The 20,223-nt window shown below is 49.9% G+C and overlaps 1 protein-coding gene across 1 annotated transcript in view; it reads left to right on the top strand.

Moving 5' to 3' along the window:
- Positions 1–840: 840 nt before the first annotated feature.
- Positions 841–20,223, top strand: part of LOC132209229 (utrophin-like) — a 59,088-nt gene continuing 39,705 nt past the window's right edge. The window contains exon 1 of the mRNA XM_059644344.1: positions 841–1,107. Within this exon, the coding sequence (XP_059500327.1) occupies positions 1,086–1,107 (22 nt within the window). The 5' untranslated portion in view covers positions 841–1,085. The remainder of the gene's footprint in view (positions 1,108–20,223) is intronic.

Here is a 20,223-nt window from a genome sequence, read left to right as displayed (position 1 = left end):
GTCCATGGTGAAGATGAGGTGTTGGGGGCCAGGGAATTTGACATCCTGGAGGAGGTGGAGGGCGTGGGTGGTGTCACGGACGTAGGTAGGGAGTTCCTGGACTAAAGGGGAGAAAATGGAGTCCAGATAGGTGGAGATGAGTTCGGTGGGGCAGGAACAGGCTGAGACGATGGGTCGACCAGGGCAGGCAGGTTTGTGGATTTTGGGAAGGAGATAGAAACGGGCCATGCGGGGTTGGGGAACAATGAGGTTGGAGGCTGTGGGTGGGAGGTCCCCAGAGGTGATGAGGTCATGAATGGTGTTGGAGATGATGGTTTGGTGCTCGGGTGTGGGGTCATGAGCGAGGGGGCAGTAGGAGGTGGTGTCGGAGCGTTGGCGTCCGGCCTCGTCGATGTAGAGGTCAGTGCGCCATACTACCACTACGCCACCGTTGTCTGCGGGTTTGATGGTGAGGTTGGGGTTGGAGCGGAGGGCTGCCCGTTCTTCAGGGGAGATGTTGGAGTGGGTGAGAGGGGTGAAGAGATTGAGGCGGTTAATGTCTCGACGGCAGTTGGAGATGAAGAGGTCGAGGGAGGTTAGGAGGCCTGGGGGTGGTGTCCAGGAGGAGGACTTGTGTTGGAAGAGGGTGAAGGGGTCAGTGGAGGGAGTTTTAGGCTCCCGGTTGAAGAAGTAGGCGTGGATGCGAAGATGGCGGAAAAACTGCTCTATGTCCAATCGTGACTGGTATTGGTTGATTTGTGGTTGTAGGGGGACAAAGGTGAGCCCCCTACTGAGGACTGACCGTTCGTCCTCAGTCAGTGGGAGGTCTGGGGAGACGGTGAACATGTGGCAGGGCTCAGTGTGGCTGTCTCCTCTGGGGTTGCTGGCTGTGGAGGCTGTGGGCGGAGCGATGAGGTCGTCGGCCGTGGGCGGGGTTCCGTCGGCAGTTGGAGTATCGGGGGAGGCGGCAGCAGCTGCGGTGAGGGTGGTGTGTGAGGTGTTGTATCTGTGGAAGTGGAGGTGGTGAGTGCAGCAGCGGTTCCGGAAGTGGTGTGGCCGGCGGAGGCGGATGTGACGTCATCGGTGGGGTCTCCGGCCGTGTCTTCATGGTCAATGGCGGCGGGGCAGGTACAGACTCGGGATTTGGGAGGCGCAGGAATCCTCTTGTGGGTGGCAGGGGCCCGTGAGTTGGTTGTACTTACGATTTTTGGTGTCCAGTAAAGCTGAGTGGAACTGGGTGTTCAGTCTGTGGAACCTGCGGCGGATAAAAAACAGCAGGGGTCCTTTGCAGGTCTGGGAGAGGGAGGCTCTGAGCTGGGGCAGGCTGGATTGCAGTGTGTGGAGGTGCCGGCGCATGGCTGCGAGTGTCTGTTTCAGGAGTCGCAGGGAGAAACGCTTATCTCGGGTCTGAATATTCTGGGTGTCGAGGTGATGTCAGCCTGTCTGCTGTGTTCATTTCCCTTCCTCCTTACGCCCCCACCTCGTCCTGCTCCTTCCCCCCCGCCTCGTCCTGCTCCCTTCCCCCCCCCCGTCCTGCTCCCTTCCCCCCCCCCCTCGTCCTGCTCCCTTCCCCCCCCCTCGTCCTGCTCCCTTCCCCCCCCCTCGTCCTGCTCCCTTCTCCCCCCCTCGTCCTGCTCCCTTCTCCCCCCCTCGTCCTGCTCCCTTCTCCCCCCCTCGTGCGGCTCCCTTCTCCCCCCCTCGTCCGGCTCCCTTCTCCCCCCCTCGTCCGGCTCCCTTCTCCCCCCCTCGTGCGGCTCCCTTCTCCCCCCCTCGTGCGGCGCCCTTCTCCCCCCCTCGTGCGGCGCCCTTCTCCCCCCCTCGTGCGGCGCCCTTCTCCCCGCCTTGTGCGGCGCCCTTCTCCCCCCCTGTATTGATCTCATCTTTGACTCAATACAAAAAACCAAAAAAATGAAACCCAATGAGATGAATTTTGGATCAGTAATTATACATGGCATAATTGGACAAAAAATGCACTGTTGTTAAAATAATTAGCAATTCAACCAGAAAGGCCACTAATGTGAATCATTTGAAATTACTTAATTGTATAGTTTTAGTATTTGACCACAAGATGGAGAATTCTGTTCAGGTGATGTTGTAGCTAGAAGATAGAAAGATGATAGAAATGTTTGGAGAGATATCGGCCAAGCACAGGCAGGTGGAACTAGTTGAGTTTGGGATTGTGATCAGCATAGACTGGTTGGACCAAAGGATCTTTTTTCATGCTGTATGACTCTATGAAACTCAAGCTTAATTGTTCGAAACTCACATTCAGACATATCTAACCTTTATCATAATCTTACAGAAAGATAGCGACTTTATCCCTCAGAATTGCAGACTCTTTAATTTTACATCCTCAAAGACATTTAGCAGCGATAGCATGGATTATAGAGTGAGTTGAGTAGATTGGTTCATTATTAATTCTTAACTAAATTTGATTTATTTTACATTTTTAGACAACATCAGGTGAAGATGTGCGTGATTTTAGCAAGGTGCTGAAAAATAAGTTCAGATCAAAGAAATACTTTGCCAAACATCCTCGCTTGGGTTATTTACCAGTACAAACAGTTCTAGAAGGCGAGAACCTTGAGACGTAAGTTTATTGATGTGCGATTTACTAATGTATCAATGCCCATTTGGGAGTTGACAAATATTGCAGCATTATTCATTCTGCAGCTTAGCAGGAGAGTGAGGTTGTCCATTTGCGCATATGTCAGAAGTACACAATACAAAAACAAGGGGGGCTTAACTGATATCATTGGTCCTCTCGCCTTCAAAACAGTGTAGTTCCTCAGAGAGTACATTTGCTGAGGACTTGTTGATACTGTCACTAACGTGCAACCTTCCTTGATATCTTTCTCTGTCCTCCAGTTCTGTCTTTAAAAACTACAATCAATTACTCTCTCCTGAAAAGAACCTTTGGCTGAACATAGAACAAAGAACAGTACAGGCCCTTCGGCCCACGATGTTGTGCCGTCCTATTATCCCATTAAGATCAAACTACCCTGCATACCCTTCATTTTACTGTCCTTCATGTGCCTATCCAAGAGTCGCTTAAAAGCCTCGAAATGTATCTGACTCCATTACCACTGCCAGCAGCGCATTCCACACACCCGCCACTCTCTGTGTAAAGAACTTAGGTCTGACATCTCCCCTGTTCCTTCCTCCAGTCACCTTAAAATTTCTCCCCCTCGTGATAGTCATTTCTGCTCTGGGAAAAAATCTCTGACTATCCACTCCAGCTATGCCTCTCATCATCTTGTATACCTCTATCAAGTCACCTCTCATTCTTCTTTGCTCCAATGAAAAAAGTCCTCGCCCCCTCAACCCTTCCTCATAAGACCTGCCGTCCATTCCATGCAGCATCCTGCTAAATCTCCTCTGCACCCTCTCTAAAGCTTCCACATCCTCCCTGTAATGAAGCGACCAGAACTGAAGGCAATATTCCAAGCGCTGCTCCATCCCCATGAACGAATGCTGGATTCCAAATCTCTTTCCTCTTGATGCTTTAAATTCATTGCTGTCTTTCGTGTAATTTCATACTTGAATTCACCGGATCAACTTGCCCCTGCATTTCTGAGACGCTCACAGGGACCGGCCCCCGCAGCCCTCTCCCACTCACGGCGATTTGCCTCCGCAGCCCTCTCCCGCTGGCGGCGACCGGCCCCCGCAGCCCTGTCCCGCTCACTGCGATTTGCCCCCTGCAGCCCTGTCCTGCTCACGGGGACGGGCCCCCTGCAGCCCTATCCCGCTCAGGGGGACCGGCCCCCGCAGTACAGTCCTGCTCACGGGGACCTGCCCCCGCAGCACTGGCCCGCTCACGGCGATTTGCCCCCGCAGTCCTGACCCGCTCACGGCGATTTGCCCCCGCAGTCCTGACCCGCCCCCGCAGCCCTGTCCCCCTCAGAGGGACGGCCCCCCGCGGCCCTGTCCCGCCCACGGGCCCCGGCCCCCCGCAGCCCTGTCCCGCCCACGGGCCCCGGCCCCCCGCAGCCCTGTCCCGCCCACGGGCCCCGGCCCCCCGGTCGGCATGGAGGAGTTGGACTGAAGGGTCTGTTTCACTGCTGTACAACTCTACGACTCTGCCTCTTTCTCTCTCTCTCCCATTTTCTCCAAACCCACCCCCTGCCCCACACACACAATCTCTGTCTCTCCATCTCTCTGTGTGTGCCTCACTCTATGTCTCTGTATCTCTCTCTCTGTCGTCTTGTCTCTGCCACTTCGCTGTGCACTTCTCTGTCTCTTTGGTCTGTGTGTGTGTGCGCCCCTCTGTCTCTCCTCTTGTCTCTGCCTCCCTCTGTGTGTGCTTCTGCCGTTCTCTCTCCCCTGTCTCTCCGTCTCTCCCTGTGACCTCTCTCTGCCCCCTCTCCCCCGCCCCCCTATCTTTCCCTGTGTCTCTCTTCCTCTCTGTCCGAGCCTCTCCACTCGCTCAGCAGGCAGCGTTCTGGGTTTCGTTCGAACAAAGTTTAAAAATCTCTGTTTAAACCCAACCCATCCACAATCAGACTGCATTTCTAATCCCCTCTCTCTCTCACACACACTCTGTCTCTTTCTCCCTCGCAGTCAATCCCCTTCCTCTCCTGTTCCTACTCACGCCTTTTTCCCCCTCTCCCTCGGCGACGAGTCCGCTGTCTGGATCCCTTTTCGCGGGAGGGGCTGAGGACCCAGGGTTTCGGCAGCGGGGATCATCGCACCACGCTCCTGGACCCCTACAACCCCCTGTTCTCCAGCGGCCTCCAGCATGACCACCGGGCTAGGAGCAGGCATCCGGGCTGCTGGAGCGCTCGCTGCTCATTGGCTCGGCCCTGCGCCGCCTTTGCCAGGAGCGGGGATCTGAGGTGGGAGAAGGCCTCTTTGCCCGGCTCCTGGGCACAGCTACCTGCCTGAACAGCTGCCTGGCACCGAGCCTGCGCTCCCCGAGTACCTGGCCGCGTTACGCGACGCCTTCCGTGGCTGAGCAGCCGACAACAATCTCCGACTGCAAGGTCACAGCGGGGTTTGGGGTGAAGGGAGGACTGGGGACATGAGCACGATCCCTGTTTCACACCCTGCGCCGCTCCTATCACAAAGCGAGGGGTTGGGAATGTATGTTTTGGGGGTGAGAATACCCCTCCCCGGGTGAGGGGAAGGCTGGGGACATTGGGAGGGTGTCTATTATACAGCCCTGCGCGGGTTTCCGTAGCAGAACTGCCTACAGCTCTCCGACTACAAGGTAAAGGGAAGGAGCGGGATGGGATGGGGTAGGCGTTGGAGGAGAGCCGTCCTGGAAGCGAGGGGACATGGGGAGAGTCACTATCGTACAGCCCTGTGACTGAGTGGCCTACAGCTACTGCAAAAGGGTCGTGGTGGGGGTTGGGTTCGGAGAGGGGTGTTGTCGGGAGGTTTGGGGTCATGGGCAGCGCTGCTTTCTGCAGCCGAACAGCCACTGCCACAAGATGAGATGGGAGGAGGTTGAGGAGTGAAGGGATGCCCCCTTCCCCCGCGGCTGTGGGAAGTGGGCTCTTTATCGCACCGCCCTCCGTAGCCGAATAGCACTCCGACGACCAGGTGAGAAGGCAAGAGGGGCTCCCGGGGATGAGGGAAGAACACAACCACTGTCAGTATAAGGTTAGGGGGTGAACATATCCCTTCCTGGGGCTGAGGGGAGCTCTTGATGCCCTGCGCCAAGCGAACAGCCGAGATCGACCCGCAGCTCTCCGACTACAAGGGGACCCTGTCCCAGAGGCTGGAGCATTTCTAGCCGGAGCTCGGAGAGAAAGGGTCATCGCACCCAAAATGCTACCTCGGTACTTTTTCTTCACAGATGCTGAGCATTTCCAGTAACTTGTGTTTGCATTTCTACCCGGAGGTGGGTTTGTGGAGAGTCACCATGGGACGCGAATGGGTGTGGGGTTGGGTGAGGCAGTGACAGAGACTGTCGAGAGAGAGGGAGAGAGGCAACTCCTGTGTCACGGTTTGGAAAATCTCTGGCAGTTCTTAATTTCCCTCTCAGCCGAAGGCGCTGTGTGCTTTGGTTTCTTTTCCTCTTGTACTCTCTCCCCCTGTTCATAAAGCCAGAGTGAGAGAGAGTGAATTTGTGGTGGGAGAGAGAAAAGGGACAGAAAGATGGAAATAAAGGAGCATGACAAGGGAGTGAAATTAGGGCCAGCAGAGGTGAGAGAGGGGGTGAGAATCAGAGGGAGGGAGGAAGAGCAAGAAAACACAAACGAAGGAGAATGGGAGGTAACGAGGTGTTCGTGAGCATGAACACAGCAGGACATGCAGCATCAGAGGCCAGGGAAGCTGATGTCAGGATGTCTGCTGTGTTCACCTCCTCCCCCCCCACTCCCCGCTCCTCCTCCTCCTTCCCCACCGTCCTCCTTCTCCTTCCCCTTCCCCACCGTCCTCCTTCTCCTTCCCCTTCCCGACCGTCGTCCTTCTCCTTCCCCTTCCCCACCGTCCTACTTCTCCTTCTTCCCCCGTCGTCCTCCTCCTTCCCCCCCGCCACCGTCGTCCTCCTCCTTCCCCCCCCCCCCACCGTCGTCCTCCTCCTTCCCCCCCCCACCGTCGTCCTCCTCCTTCCCCCCCCCACCGTCGTCCTCCTCCTTCCCCCCCCACCACCGTCGTCCTCCTCCTTCCCCCCCCCCCACCGTCGTCCTCCTCCTTCCTCCCCCCCCCCCCCCCGGTCCTCCTCCTCCTCCTCCCCCCCCCTCCCCGGTCCTCCTCCTCCTCCTTCCCCCCCGACCCCGGCCCTCCTCCTCCTCCTCCCCCCCCCCCCGCCCGGCCGCCGCCCTCCTTCTCTCTCCTCCCCCGTCCTCCTCCTCCTTCCCCACCCCCGTCCTCCTTCTCCTTCCCCCACCCCCCCCCACCCCGTCCTCCTGCTCCTTGCCCCGTCCATTCATCCATCCATTCCTCCCTCCCTCCCTCCAGCGATCCATTCCTCCTTCCCTCCAGTCAGTCAAAACAACAAAGCAAATTACAGCACACGAACAGGCCCTTTTGCCCTCCAAGCCTGCGCCGATCAAGATCCTCTGTCTAACCTCTCACCTGTTTGCTCACGTTCTGTGTCCATTTGCTCCCTGCCCGTCCGTGTACCTGTCCAAATATATCTTAAAAGATGCTAATGTGTCTGCGTCGCTCACCTCCACTGGCAATGCGTTCCAGGTGCCCACCAACCTCTCTGTAAAGAACTTTCCATGCATATCTCCCCTAAATTTTCCTCCTCTCACTTTAAACTCATGACCCCTAGTAATTGAGTCCTCCGCTCTGGGTGGCAAAAGCTTTTTGCTCTTCACCCTGTCTATACCCTCATGATTTTGTCGACCTCAATCAGGTCCCCCCCAATCTCCATCTTTCTCATGAAAATAATCCTAATCTACTCAACCTCTCTTTGTAGCTAGCACCCTCCTTACCAGGCAACATCCTGGTGAACCTCCTCTGTACCCTGTCCAAAGCGTTCACGTCCTTTTGGTAATGGACACAGTACTGTAAATGTGGCCGAACCAAAGTCCGATACAACTGCAACATGACCTGCCAACTCTTGTACTCAATACCCCGTCCAATGCCATATGCCGCCTTGACCACCCTATTGACCTGTATTGTCACCTTCAGGGAACAATGGACCTGAACGCCCAGATCTCTCTGTTCATCAATTTTCCCCATTTACTGTATAGTTTGTCCTTGAATGTGATCTTCCAAAATGCATCACCTCGCGTTTGCCTGGATTGAACTCCATCTGCCATTTATCTTCCCAACTCTCCAGTCTATCTATGTTCTGCTGTAACCTCTGATCGTCCTCTTCACTATCGGCTTCTCCATTCCTCCCTTATAAGGTGATGAGTCAAGACTTAGGAGGCATAGAATGGGTTAGCAAAATGCAGGGGATGGGGACAATTGAATTGTGGAGCTGGTTTAAGGAACAGATATTGCGTGTTCTTGATAGGCACGTCCCTGTCAGGCAGGGAGGAAGCGATAAGCTAAGGGAACTGTGGTTAACTAAAAAAAACTTGTATCTCTAGTTAAGCAGAAGAGGGAGGCTGATGTGATGATGAGACCAGATGGTTCAGATGAGGTGATGGAGAGCTACAGATTAGCTGGGAAGGATTTAAAGAGAAAGTTAAGAAGAGCAAGGAGGGTGCATGAGCAGACATTGGCAGGTAAATAAAGGAGAACCCGAAAGCTTTCGATAGGTATGTGAGGAATAAGAGGATGTCTGGGGTAGGCATAGGGCCAGTCCAAGACAGAAGTGGGAAGTTGTGTGTGGACGCTGTGGAGATTGGAGAGGTGCTAAATGAATATTTCTCATCTGTTTTCACTGAGGGACAGGAGAATATTGTAGAGGAGGTGACTGAGTTAGAGGCACTAGAATTGAAAGGGTTAAGGTTAGTAAGGAGGAAGTGTTATCAATTCGACAAGGTGTGAAGGTAGATAAAACGCCTGGGCCTGATGGGATTTTTCCGAGGATTGCCTGGGAAGCGAGGGAGGAGGTGGTGGAGCCTTTGGCCTTGATCTTGGAGTCCTCATTGTCTACAGGTTTAGTACCAGAGGAGTGGAGGATTGCAAATGTTGTGCCCTTGTTCAAGAGGGGTAGTAGGAATGACCCAGGCAATTATAGACCTGTGAGCCTTGGGTGTGTTGGAGGAAAAATTTTGGCAAGGATTATAAGAGATAGGATTTATAATCATCTAGCAAGTAACAATGTGATTGGAGATAGTCAACATGGATACGTCAAGGGCAGGTCGTGTCTCAGAAACTTCATTGAATTTTTTGAGAAGGTGACCAAACATGTGGATGACGGTCGGGCAGTTGGCGTGGTATACATGGACTTCAGTAAAGCCTTTGATAAGTTTCCCCGTGGTAGGCTATTGGAGAAAATACAGAGGCACAGGATTGAGGGAGATTTAGCCATTTGGATTAGAAACTGGCTTTCGGTAAGAAGGCAACGAGTGCTGGTTGATGGAGAATATTCAGCCTGGAGTCTGATTACTAGTGGTGTGTCTCAAGGATTTGTTAGAACATAGAACATGGAACATAGAACAGTACAGCACAGAACAGGCCCTTCAGCCCACAATGTTGTGCCGACCATTGATCCTCATGGATGCACCCTCAAATTTCTGTGACCATATGCATGTCCAGCAGTCTCTTAAATGACCCCAATGACCTTGCTTCCACAACTGCTGCTGGCAACGCATTCCATGCTCTCACAACTCTCTGCGTAAAGAACCTGCCTCTGACATCCCCTCTATACTTTCCACCAACCAGCTTAAAACTATGACCCCTCGTGCTAGCCATTTCTGCCCTGGGAAATAGTCTCTGGCTATCGACTCTATCTATGCCTCTCATTATCTTGTATACCTCAATTAGGTCACCTCTCCTCCTCCTTTTCTCCAATGAAAAGAGACCGAGCTCAGTCAACCTCTCTTCATAAGATAAGCCCTCCAGTCCAGGCAGCATCCTGGTAAACCTCCTCTGAACCCTCTCCAAAGCATCCACATCTTTCCTATAATAGGGCGCCCAGAACTGGACGCAGTATTCCAAGTGCGGTCTAACCAAAGTTTTATAGAGCTGCAACAAGATCTCACGACTCTTAAACTCAATCCCCCTGTTAATGAAAGCCAAAACACCATATGCTTTCTTAACAACCCTGTCCACTTGGGTGGCCATTTTAAGGGATCTATGTATCTGCACACCAAGATCCCTCTGTTCCTCCACGCTGCCAAGAATCCTATCCTTAATCCTGTACTCAGCTTTCAAATTCGACCTTCCAAAATGCATCACCTCGCATTTATCCAGGTTGAACTCCATCTGCCACCTCTCAGCCCATCTCTGCATCCTGTCAATGTCCCGCTGCAGCCTACAACAGCCCTCTACACTGTCAACGACACCTCCGACCTTTGTGTCGTCTGCAAACTTGCTGACCCATCCTTCAATTCCCTCGTCCAAGTCATTCATAAAAATTACAAACAGTGTTGTGAGACCACTGCTGTTTGTCATTTGTGTAAATGACTTGGACGCAGGCATTGGTGGATGGGTTAGTAAGTTTGCATATGACACTAAAGTTGGTGGAGTGGTGGACATTGTGGAAGAATGTTGCATGTTGTAGGGAGAATTGGATAAACTGCAGAATTGTCCCTAAAGTTGGCAAATGGAGATTAATACGGATAAATGTGAGGTGATTCACTTTGGGAGGACTAATAGGAAGGCAGAACACCGAGTCAAGGGAAAGATTCTTGACAGTGTAGGTGAGCAGAGGGATCTTGGTGTCCATGTGCATAGATTCCTGAAAATTGCTACCCAGGTAGATGGTGCTGTTCAGGAGTCTGATGGTGTGTTAGGTTGCAATGGTAGAAGGATTGAGTTCCGGAGACGTGATGTCATGCTGCAACTTACAAACACTAGTGCGGCCTCGGAATCGTTGGAACAGGTGCAGAGGAGGTTTACCAGGATGTTGCCTGGTCTGGAGCGAAGGTCTTGTGAAGAAAGGCTGAGGATCTTGGGTCTGTTCTCATTGGAGAGAAGGAGGCGAAGAGGGAGTTTAATAGAGATAATATAAGATGATCAGTGGTTTAGATAGGGTGGACAGTGAGAGTCTTCTTCCGAGGATGATGACTTCAGCTTGTACAAGGGGGTGCAGCTACACATTGAGGGGTGATGGTTTTAAGACAGATGTCAGAGGCAGGTTCTTTACTAAGAGAGTGTTAAGGGCGTGGAATGCTCTGCCTGCCAATGTTGTTAACTCAGCCACATGAGGGGCATTTAAACAGCCCTTGGATAAGCATATGGTTGACGATGGGGTAGTGCAGGGGAATGGGCTTAGATTAGTTCACAGCTCGGCGCAACGTGGAGGGCCGAAGGGCCTGTTCTGCGCTGTGTTGTTATATGTTCTATTACAGTTCACAGATTACTCTACCACACATTTTAGTGTTAAGTGTGAAGAGGATAATGAACGTCTGCAGAAGGACACAGAAAGTGTAAGTGAATGGACAAGGGTCTAGCAGATGGAGTGCAATGATGGAAAATGTGAGGCTATCCATTTTGGTGGCAATTCGGGCAAAATGGAGTATTACTTAAATGGTGAAAAATTGTAGCATGCTGCTATGCAGAGGGAGCTGGGCAGCCTTGTGTATGAAGCACAAAACGTTTGCAGACGCAGCTGGTAATTGAGGCAACAAATGGAATAGTGTCCTTTATTGCTCGAGTGATGCAGTTTAAAAATCGGGAGGGGATGCTCCAGTTGTATAGGGTGCTGGTGAGGCTTGATGTAGAGGAGTTTGTACCGTTTTAGTCTCCTCACTGGAGAAAGGATGTACTGGCACTGGAGGGGGTGCAAAGGAGCTTCACAAGATTGATTCTAGAATTGAAAATGTTGCTGTATGGGGAGAGTTTGAGGAGACTACGATTGCACTCACTGAAACTTCGAAGAATGAGGGATGTTCTAAGAGCAACTTTTAAAATTACGAAAGAAATACACAGGAAAGGAGCACTGAAGTTGGTTCCACTGATGGGTGAAAGTACAACTCCGGGGCACAGCCTCAAAATAAGGGTGAACAGATTGAAGACTGAGTTGAGGATGAGCTTCTTCATCCAAAGGGTTGTGAATCTGTGGAATTCTCTGCCCAGTGAAACAGTTGAGGTTCCCTGGTTGAATGTTTTAAAGGCCAAGACAGATAGATCTTTGAACAGGAAAGGAATTGAGGATTTTGGTGAATGGGAGGGTAAGTGGAGCTGAGTCCGCAAAAAGATCAGTGATGACCTTATTGAATGGCGGAGCGAGCTGGAAGAGACAGATGACCTACTCCTGCTTTATTTCTTATGTCCATATGTCCTTAGATTGCCATCCTTGTCATTCCTCCTTCCCTGGAATAGGCCAGATCTGAACGCTGATCACTAGGTCTTTAAATAACTCCCACGTATCAAATGTCGACATGTAAAATAAAAGCTCCTCCCAATTAATACTGCTCTGCTCCTACCTGATACTCCTTCCCCCAATTTAGTAGCTTCCCCCAAGGTCCTGATAATTCATAGCTATCTTAAAATGTAAGAAGAGGCGATCACCTCGTTTGAAGAAGCTCCTGGTACAGTGTTTTTCCCCATGTGGGAGTCAGCTACAGGTTTTCTTGTTCCAAGATTGGGGAGGAAATGGCCGAGTGGTATTATTACTGGACTGTTAATTCAGAGACTTAGATCACATTCTGGGGACCTGTGTTCAAATCCCAGCACAGCAGGTGGTGGAATTTGAATTGAATATAAAAGAAAATCATGAATGTAGAATCTCATGATGACCATGAATCCATTGCCAAATGTCAGAAAAACCCACCTGGTTCACTGATGTCCTTTAGAAAAGGAAACTGCCATCCTTACATGGTCTGGCCTACATGTGACTGCAGACCCACAGCCATATGATTGACTCTGAACTGACCCCTGGGCAATTGGGGATGGACAACAAACACTGCGTAGCTAGTGATGTCCTCCTCCCGTTAACAAATAAATACAATTGGATTCTACGTCTTCCGATCGAAGATCGTTTCTTGTTCTCACAGTAATTTCATCGCTGACAGTCAGTTTCCCTCCTGCCTGTCTTTTTGGAATGTCACGTCGCCCTGCACATTTACCTCCAGTGTTGATCTCCTTATAACCATGTCTTTGTAATAGCTCTCAAATCATGCCCGCCAACCTGTATGTGTGCTATTAATTTGTTGATTTTGTTCTGAATACAATGAGCATGTAAGCAAAGAGCCACTAATTTAGCTCTATAACTTTATTTCACCTCTTGACAGTATTTACAGCTGTTTTCTGTTTGTACATGCTGTCTTTTCCAATCCCACACTGAGTATTGTTATCTCAATAGTTCTTGAATGTCAGATCGTGTGTATTCCTGGGCGACTCTGCTCGTGTGGTCTATGGAGTTGTGGAGGTCACAGTTCTAGGACAGCCATTTCATAGGCCTATGCTGCAGGTTAGAAGAAAAGACAATCTCTTGCTCTGAGCTCTGCAAACCAGGGCAATGTCAAAAAGGAAACAAGGTCAAAAGAATTTCAACAAGAATCTCAAAATTAACTGCTGAATTCACATAAGCATTCCGGGGATCGCCCAACTTAGTGGCCACAACATCCCACTTTGTATTCTTCACAAACAATCCAAAGGCTGAACTATCCGTATCCCTCTTAACGGTTATGTTTTTTGAGCTAATTTCTTGTTTCAAACTTGTGTGTATTTGTGGTGCCTTCTGACTTCTTGCATTTAGCAATTGATAAACTCACTCTCTCACTAATTTAGTAAAACCTGGTTTTATAGAATCCCTGATGTGGAAACAGGCCATTCAGTTCAACAAGTCCGCAGCAACCTTGCAAAGAGCATCCCACCCAGACCCATCCCCATTCCCTACTCTATCCCTGTCAGCCTGCATTTCCCATGGCTAATATACCTAACCTACACGTATGTGGGCACTGTGGGTAATTCAGCATTCCCAATCCACCTAACCTGCACATCTCTGGACTGGTCAAAACAATGATTCAATATGAATTAGTTATAATGCAGCTGTTAACAGCAATCCTCCGTCCCTGTGTTGGAGCGAGATTTAACATTCAAGATCCAAAATGATACACTTGAACAAGGTAGTTCAAAACAGCCAGCTCTCTGATTGAGGTTGTTGACTTGCTCGCCGAGCTGGCTTGTTTTCATTGAGACGTTTCGTCACCATGATGTGTGACATCATCAGTAAAGCCTCCAGCGAAACAATGTTACTCTACTCTGTCTGGAATTTATACTGTCCGGTCTGTTACCATGAGTACTGTCATTTCGGGTTTTGATCTGTATGCTTTTGTATGTGGGGGTCCAATTGTATCTGTTTGTTGGCTGCATTATGGGTGGAGGATCACGCCTCTCATACGAAACTGGGACAAGGTAACCATAGTAGCCCAAGCCAAGCATAGACCCGCAGAGGGATTCTCGAGGCATGGTTCTCCACCCATTCTCCAATCTCACATTCTTGGTCTCTTCAGTTTGAATATGATCACTCAACCATAGCCTTTATGACAAACAACGTAGTCTTAGTTCCCATAATCTTCAAACAGGACTGTCCCGACAGATCCACTTGTTCTCATGATTTCGTCTTCTGTTGGAGGGATTCTGAAATGTCTGCCTTCTTCCTCAACTGAGTATTCCTTGCGTTTGTGGTTTACAGAGCTCTCAGCTGTGTCCAACCCATCTCCTACACTTTGGCCTCACCCCTGATGATGTGCACTGGTCCTCAAAGCCCAACCCATCAATATCCACATCTAGAAGAACATCAGCCACGATTTCCAACAAGATTCCACCACCAGGCAAATATTCCCCTCCCCTCTCTTGTCAGCCTTCCGCAGAGACCATTCCGTCAGGACACCTCAGTCCACTCTTTATCCATTCGCAACACCTCCCCATTACCTGACAGCACTTTCCATGCCACCACAGAAGGCATAATATCTGTCCATTTACTTCCTCCCGCTTCACTATCCAAGGCTTCCAGGAGAAGCAGCGATTTACCCACACTTCACTCAATCTAGTCTACTGTATTCACTGCTCACAATATGGTCTCCCTCTGCATCGGGGAGACGAAACACAGACTGACCAACCACTTGGCAGAACACCTATATTCTGTCCATAAAAATGGCCCCAGGTTTCCAATTGCCTGTCACTTGAGCACTCCATCATGATCCCTGGCCAAAATCTCTGTCTCAGGCTTGCTGCAGTGCTCCAGTGAGTGCAAGCTAGAAGGAAAAAATCTCATGTTTGCGTTGCAGAACACCTCCGCTCGGTTTGCAATAAAGAACAGCACCTCCCAGTCGCGAACCATTTTAACTCCCCCTCCCATTCCTCAGACGACCTGTCCATCGTGGGCCTCCTGCAGTGCCACAATGGTGCCACCCAAAGAGTGCAGGAACAGCAACTCATATTCCGCTTGGGAACCCTGCAGCCCAATCGTATCGATGTGAAGTTCCCAAGCTTCAAAATCTCCCCTCCCCGACTGCATCCCAAAACGAGCCCAACTCATCCCCTCCCCCCACTGCATCCCAAAACCAGCCCAGCTTGTCCCGCCTCCCTAACCTGTTCTTCCTCTCACCTATCTCCTTCTCCCACCTCAAGCCGCACTTCCATTTCCTCCTGACTAACCTCATCCCGTTTGCTTGACCTGTCCGTCCTCCCTGGACTGACCTATCCTCTCCCGACCTTCCCACCGATACTCTCCTCTCCACCTATCTTCTTTTGTCTCCATCTTCGGTCCGCTTCCCCATCTCTCTCCCTATTTATTTCGGAGCCCTCTCCCCAACACCCTCTCTGATGAACGGTCTAGGCCCGAAACGTCAGCTTTTGTGCTCCTGAGATGCTGCTTGGCCTGCTGTGTTCATCCAGCTTCACACTTTGTTATCTTGGATTCTCCAGCATCTGCAGTTCCCATTATCTCTGGATAAAGGAGAAGATAGGTGGAGAGGAGACAGACAGGTTAAAGAGGCGGTGGATGGAGCCAGTCAAGATGAGTGTACGTGGGGAGTTAGGGAGGGGATCGGTCAGTCCAGGGAGGACAAACAGGCTAAGGGGGTGGGATGAGGCTGGTAGGTTGGAGATGGGGGTAGGGCTTGAGGTGGGAGAGTGGATAGGTGGGAGGAAGTACAGGTTAGGGAGGTGAGGATGAGCTGGGCTGGTTTTGGGATGTAGGTGGGGAGGGGAAATTTTGAAGCTTGTGAAATCCACACTGATACCATTAGGCTGCAGGGTTCCCAAGCAAAATAAGTGGTACTGTTCCTGCAACCTTTGGGTGCCATCGTTGTGGCACTGCAGGAGGCCCAGGATGGACAGTCCATCTGAGGATTGGGAGGGGTAGTTAAAATGGTTGGCGACTGGGACGTGCAGTTGTTTAGTGTGAACCAAGCCTCCGCTTGGTTTCCCTGACGTAGAGGAGGACCACACAGGTAGTGGGAACTGCCGATGCTGGGGAGTCTGAGATAACAAAGTGTAGAGCTGGATGAATCAAGGGCTATGGGGAGAGTACAGGGAAGTGGAGTTGAAATGCCCATTAGCCATGATTCAGATGCCAGAGTGGACTTGATGGGCCAAATGGCCTTACTTCCACTCCTCTGTCTTATGGTCTTATGAACACAACAAGCCAAGCAGCATCATCCAGCTCTAAGATAATAAAATGTGAGGCTGGATGAACACAGCAGGCCAAGCAGCATCTCAGGCTCCTGAGATGCTGCTTGGCCTGCTGTGTTCATCCAGCCTCACATTTTATTATCTTGGAATTCTCCAGCATCTGCAGTTCCCATTATCTCTCATCATCCAGCTCTACACCTGTTATCTCAGATTCTTTTGTGTCCAATTCCTGACAAAAGATCTGGACCAAAAACGTCAGCTTTCCTACTCCTCTGATGCTGCTCAGCCTGCTGTGCTCATTCAGCTCGACACCTTGTTATCATAGAGACAGCACATGTTAGGTGTCTTTGCTACATCAAGTTTTCTGAGTGTCATAACCTATATGACAATGTGTATCAGCTCTGAACTTATTTGTATGTTGAAGCCATTCATGTAATTTGCATGTGAATATATTTACATTTGGACTCTGGTGAAATACAAAGAAACCTAGACTTGTTTGAAAATTAAATCGACTTAATTAATTCAGTCATATAATTGGCATAAAAATATAAGAAATTAATCCTACTCAAAATCTTGGAGATGTGTTTGTTTGGCATTAGGGTATTGAAAGTGGAGATGTGGTCAATAAGTAGGAGCTTGATGTAGATGCCCTTGTTATCTGGACGTTCCAGAGATGTGTGTAAAGCCAAAGAGAGGACATCGACGATGGATCTGCTGCATCAGTAGGTGAATTGCAGTGGATCAAGGTAATGTGGGAGGGTGGAGTTGATGTGACCCGTGACCAACCTCTCAAAGCACTTCATAGTGATGAAAATGGATGTAAGAGCCACTGGGCAGCAGTCATTTGAGGCTTCTGGAAAAATTTGCTGACGTTCAGTGCGGGGATCTTAAAGCTTTAGCATGAACATCAGAAAATTGGAGAAGCCTCGAGCATATGAGCACAGGTAGCTGAGGGTAGGGAGGGCGGGAATTCCAGAAATCAAAGAGGGCAAGACACAGAGAGAGAGAGAGAGAGAGACGGAGATCATAGTGAAGAAATGATTAGCCTGGTAGGCAGTGGAAAATACATGATTTTCCATGGAACATGCAGACATCTTCGAAAAACAGGACATTGAGTTTTCAAAGTTTTGAAAATTAGTGTTATAGTTGATTTAGAGTGAATCAAATTGCTGTTCACACCATTGCCATCACCTTGCCCTTGTCAAGACAGACATGGATAAAGTTCTCAAAGCTGATAGAAAATTGAAAGCACTGGCATCCTGTGACGATGGTACGTTTCCTTCCTTTAAAAATAATGCTTGCAGCTTAATTGGCATAATAAAGAGCACAGGGGCTCTGTTTGACGCTGCCGCCTCACGGCACCAGCAACTTGGGTTCAATTCCACCCTTTGACTATCTGTGTGGAGTTTGCACATTCTTCATGTGTCCGCATGGGTTTTCTCTGGGTGCTCCAGTTTCCTCCCACAGTCAAAAGACGTGCAAGGTCGGTGGATTGGCCATGCTAAATTTCCCAAGGAGTTCAGTGATGTGTAGGTTAGGTGAGTTATGGGTGGATGGGTCTTGGTGGGATGCTTTGAGGGGCAGTGTGGTTGTGTTGGACTGACGGACCTGTTTCCACACTGTAAGGATTCTCTGATTCATGATTCTATGATTTTACTGAGCACAAAGGTACAATATTAGCCCGTCATATTTGTCTCACCTCTTGACACATTGACAAGAAAGCTTTAATTTCAGTTTCTGTGCATTTTCAATGTGTCTGCTGTCTCTAACAAGGCTTGACTGTATCTCCTTCTCGAATGCACATCTCCTGTCCCCTGACAAGTAGAGGTGTCACTTGCTTTTCATTCAGTACCATCAGTAAAACAATAGCCTCCATATTATAAGATAATAAAATGTGAGGCTGGATGAACACAGCAGGCCAAGCAGCATCTCAGGAGCACAAAAGCTGACGTTTCGGGCCTAGACCCTTCATGAAGGGTCTAGGCCCGAAACGTCAGCTTTTGTGCTCCTGAGATGCTGCTTGGCCTGCTGTGTTCATCCAGCTGACGTTTCGGGCCTAGACCCTTCATGAAGGGTCTAGGCCCGAAACGTCAGCTTTTGTGCTCCTGAGATGCTGCTTGGCCTGCTGTGTTCATCCAGCCTCACATTTTATTATCTTGGAATTCTCCAGCATCTGCAGTTCCCATTATCTCTGATACTATTTTAGCCTCCATATTCTATCCAGCGGCTTCTATTAACACTCTCACACTGTTCTTTTTTACCTCCAGGTATTGACCACTCATCATGTTGATAATTGGGATGCCTTCTGGGGAAGGTGGGACCTGTACAAGAAGGACGGGTTGCATCTGAACTGGAAGGGGACCAATGTCCTGGGTGGAAGGTTTGCTCGAGTAGTTCGAGACGGTTTAAACTAGTATGGCAGGGGGGTGGGAACCTGAGCCGTATACCAGAGGTGAGCGTTGATGCAGGTGAGGCAGTAGCAAGAGGTAGACCAGCTAGTGGGAAGGATTTTCCTGGGAAGGAACCAAGGGATCGGTTAAAGTGTGTTTGCTTTAATGCAAGGAGTATCAGGAATAAAAGTGATGAACTTAGAGCATGGATCAGTACCTGGTGCTATGATGTTGTGGCCATAACAGAGACATGGGTTTCTCATGGGCAGGAATGGTTGCTGGATGTTCCAGGGTTTAGAACATTTAAAAAGAATAGGGAGGGGGGAAAAAGAGGAGGGGGTGTAGCACTACTAATCAGAGAGGGTATCACAGCTACAGAAGCTTCCTTTGTCGAGGAAGATCCGCCTACTGAGTCAGTATGGGTGGAAATTAGGAACAGCAAGGGAGTAGTCACCTCGTTAGGGGTTTACTACAGGCCCCCCAATAGCAGCAGGGAGATTGAAGAAAGCATAGGTCGACAGATTTTGGAAAAGTGTGGACGCAGTAGGGTTGTTGTAATGGGTGACTTTAACTTTCCTAATATTGATTGGAACCTCCTTCGAGCAGAAGATTTGAATGGAGCTGTTTTTGTAAGGTGTGTTCAGGAGGGTTTCCAAACGCAGTACGTTGACAGGCCGACGAGGGGAGAGGCCATTCTAGACTTGGTGCTCGGAAACGAGCCGGGGCAGGTATCAGATCTTGTGGTGGGGGAGCATTTTGGTGATAGTGACCATAACTGCCTCACATTTTACATAGCTATGGAGAAGGAGAGGATTAGGCAGAATGGGAGGATATTTAATTGGGGAAGAGGAAACTATGATGCGATTAGACATGAGTTAGGAAGCATGGACTGGGAGCAGTTGTTCCATGGTAAGGGAACTATAGACATGTGGAGATGGTTTAAGGAACAGTTGTTGGGAGTGATGAGTAAATATGTCCCTCTGAGACAGGCAAGAAGGGGTAAGATTAAGGAACCTTGGATGACGAGAGCGGTGGAGCTTCTAGTGAAAAGGAAGAAGGTAGCTTACATAAGGTGGAGGAAGCTAGGGTCAAGTTCAGCTAGAGAGGATTACATGCAGGCAAGGAAGGAGCTCAAAAATGGTCTGAGGAGAGCCAGGAGGGGGCACGAGAAAGGCTTGGCAGAAGGAATCCGGGAAAACACAAAGGCATTTTACACTTACGTGAGGAATAAGAGAATGGTCAAAGAAAGAGTAGGGCCGATCAGGGATTGCATAGGGAACTTGTGTGTGGAGCCTGAGGAGGTAGGGGAAGCCCTAAATGAGTTTTTTGCTTCTGTCTTTACGAAAGAAACCAACTTTGTAGTGAATGAAACCTTTGAAGAGCAGGTGTGCATGCTGGAATGGATAGAGATAGAGGAAGCTGATGTGCTGAAAATTTTGTCAAACATTAGGATTGACAAGTCGCCAGGCCCGGATCAGATTTGTCCTCGGCTGCTTTGGGAAGCGAGAAATGCAATTGCTTCGCCACTTGCGAAGATCTTTGCATCCTCGCTCTCCACTGGAGTCGTACCTGAGGACTGGAGAGAGGCAAATGTAATTCCTCTCTTCAAGAAAGGAAATAGGGAAATCCCCGGCAATTATAGACCGGTAAGTCTCATGTCTGTCGTCTGCGAGGTGTTAGAAAGGATTCTGAGGGATAAGATTTATGACCATCTGGAAGAGCATGGCTTGATCAAATACAGTCAACACGGCTT

The sequence above is a fragment of the Stegostoma tigrinum genome, unplaced genomic scaffold (genome assembly GCF_030684315.1).
Source record: "Stegostoma tigrinum isolate sSteTig4 unplaced genomic scaffold, sSteTig4.hap1 scaffold_73, whole genome shotgun sequence".
Lineage (NCBI taxonomy): Eukaryota > Metazoa > Chordata > Chondrichthyes > Orectolobiformes > Stegostomatidae > Stegostoma > Stegostoma tigrinum.
The sequence above is the reverse complement of the archived record's forward strand: the minus strand, read 5'-3'. Positions and strand labels throughout refer to the sequence as shown.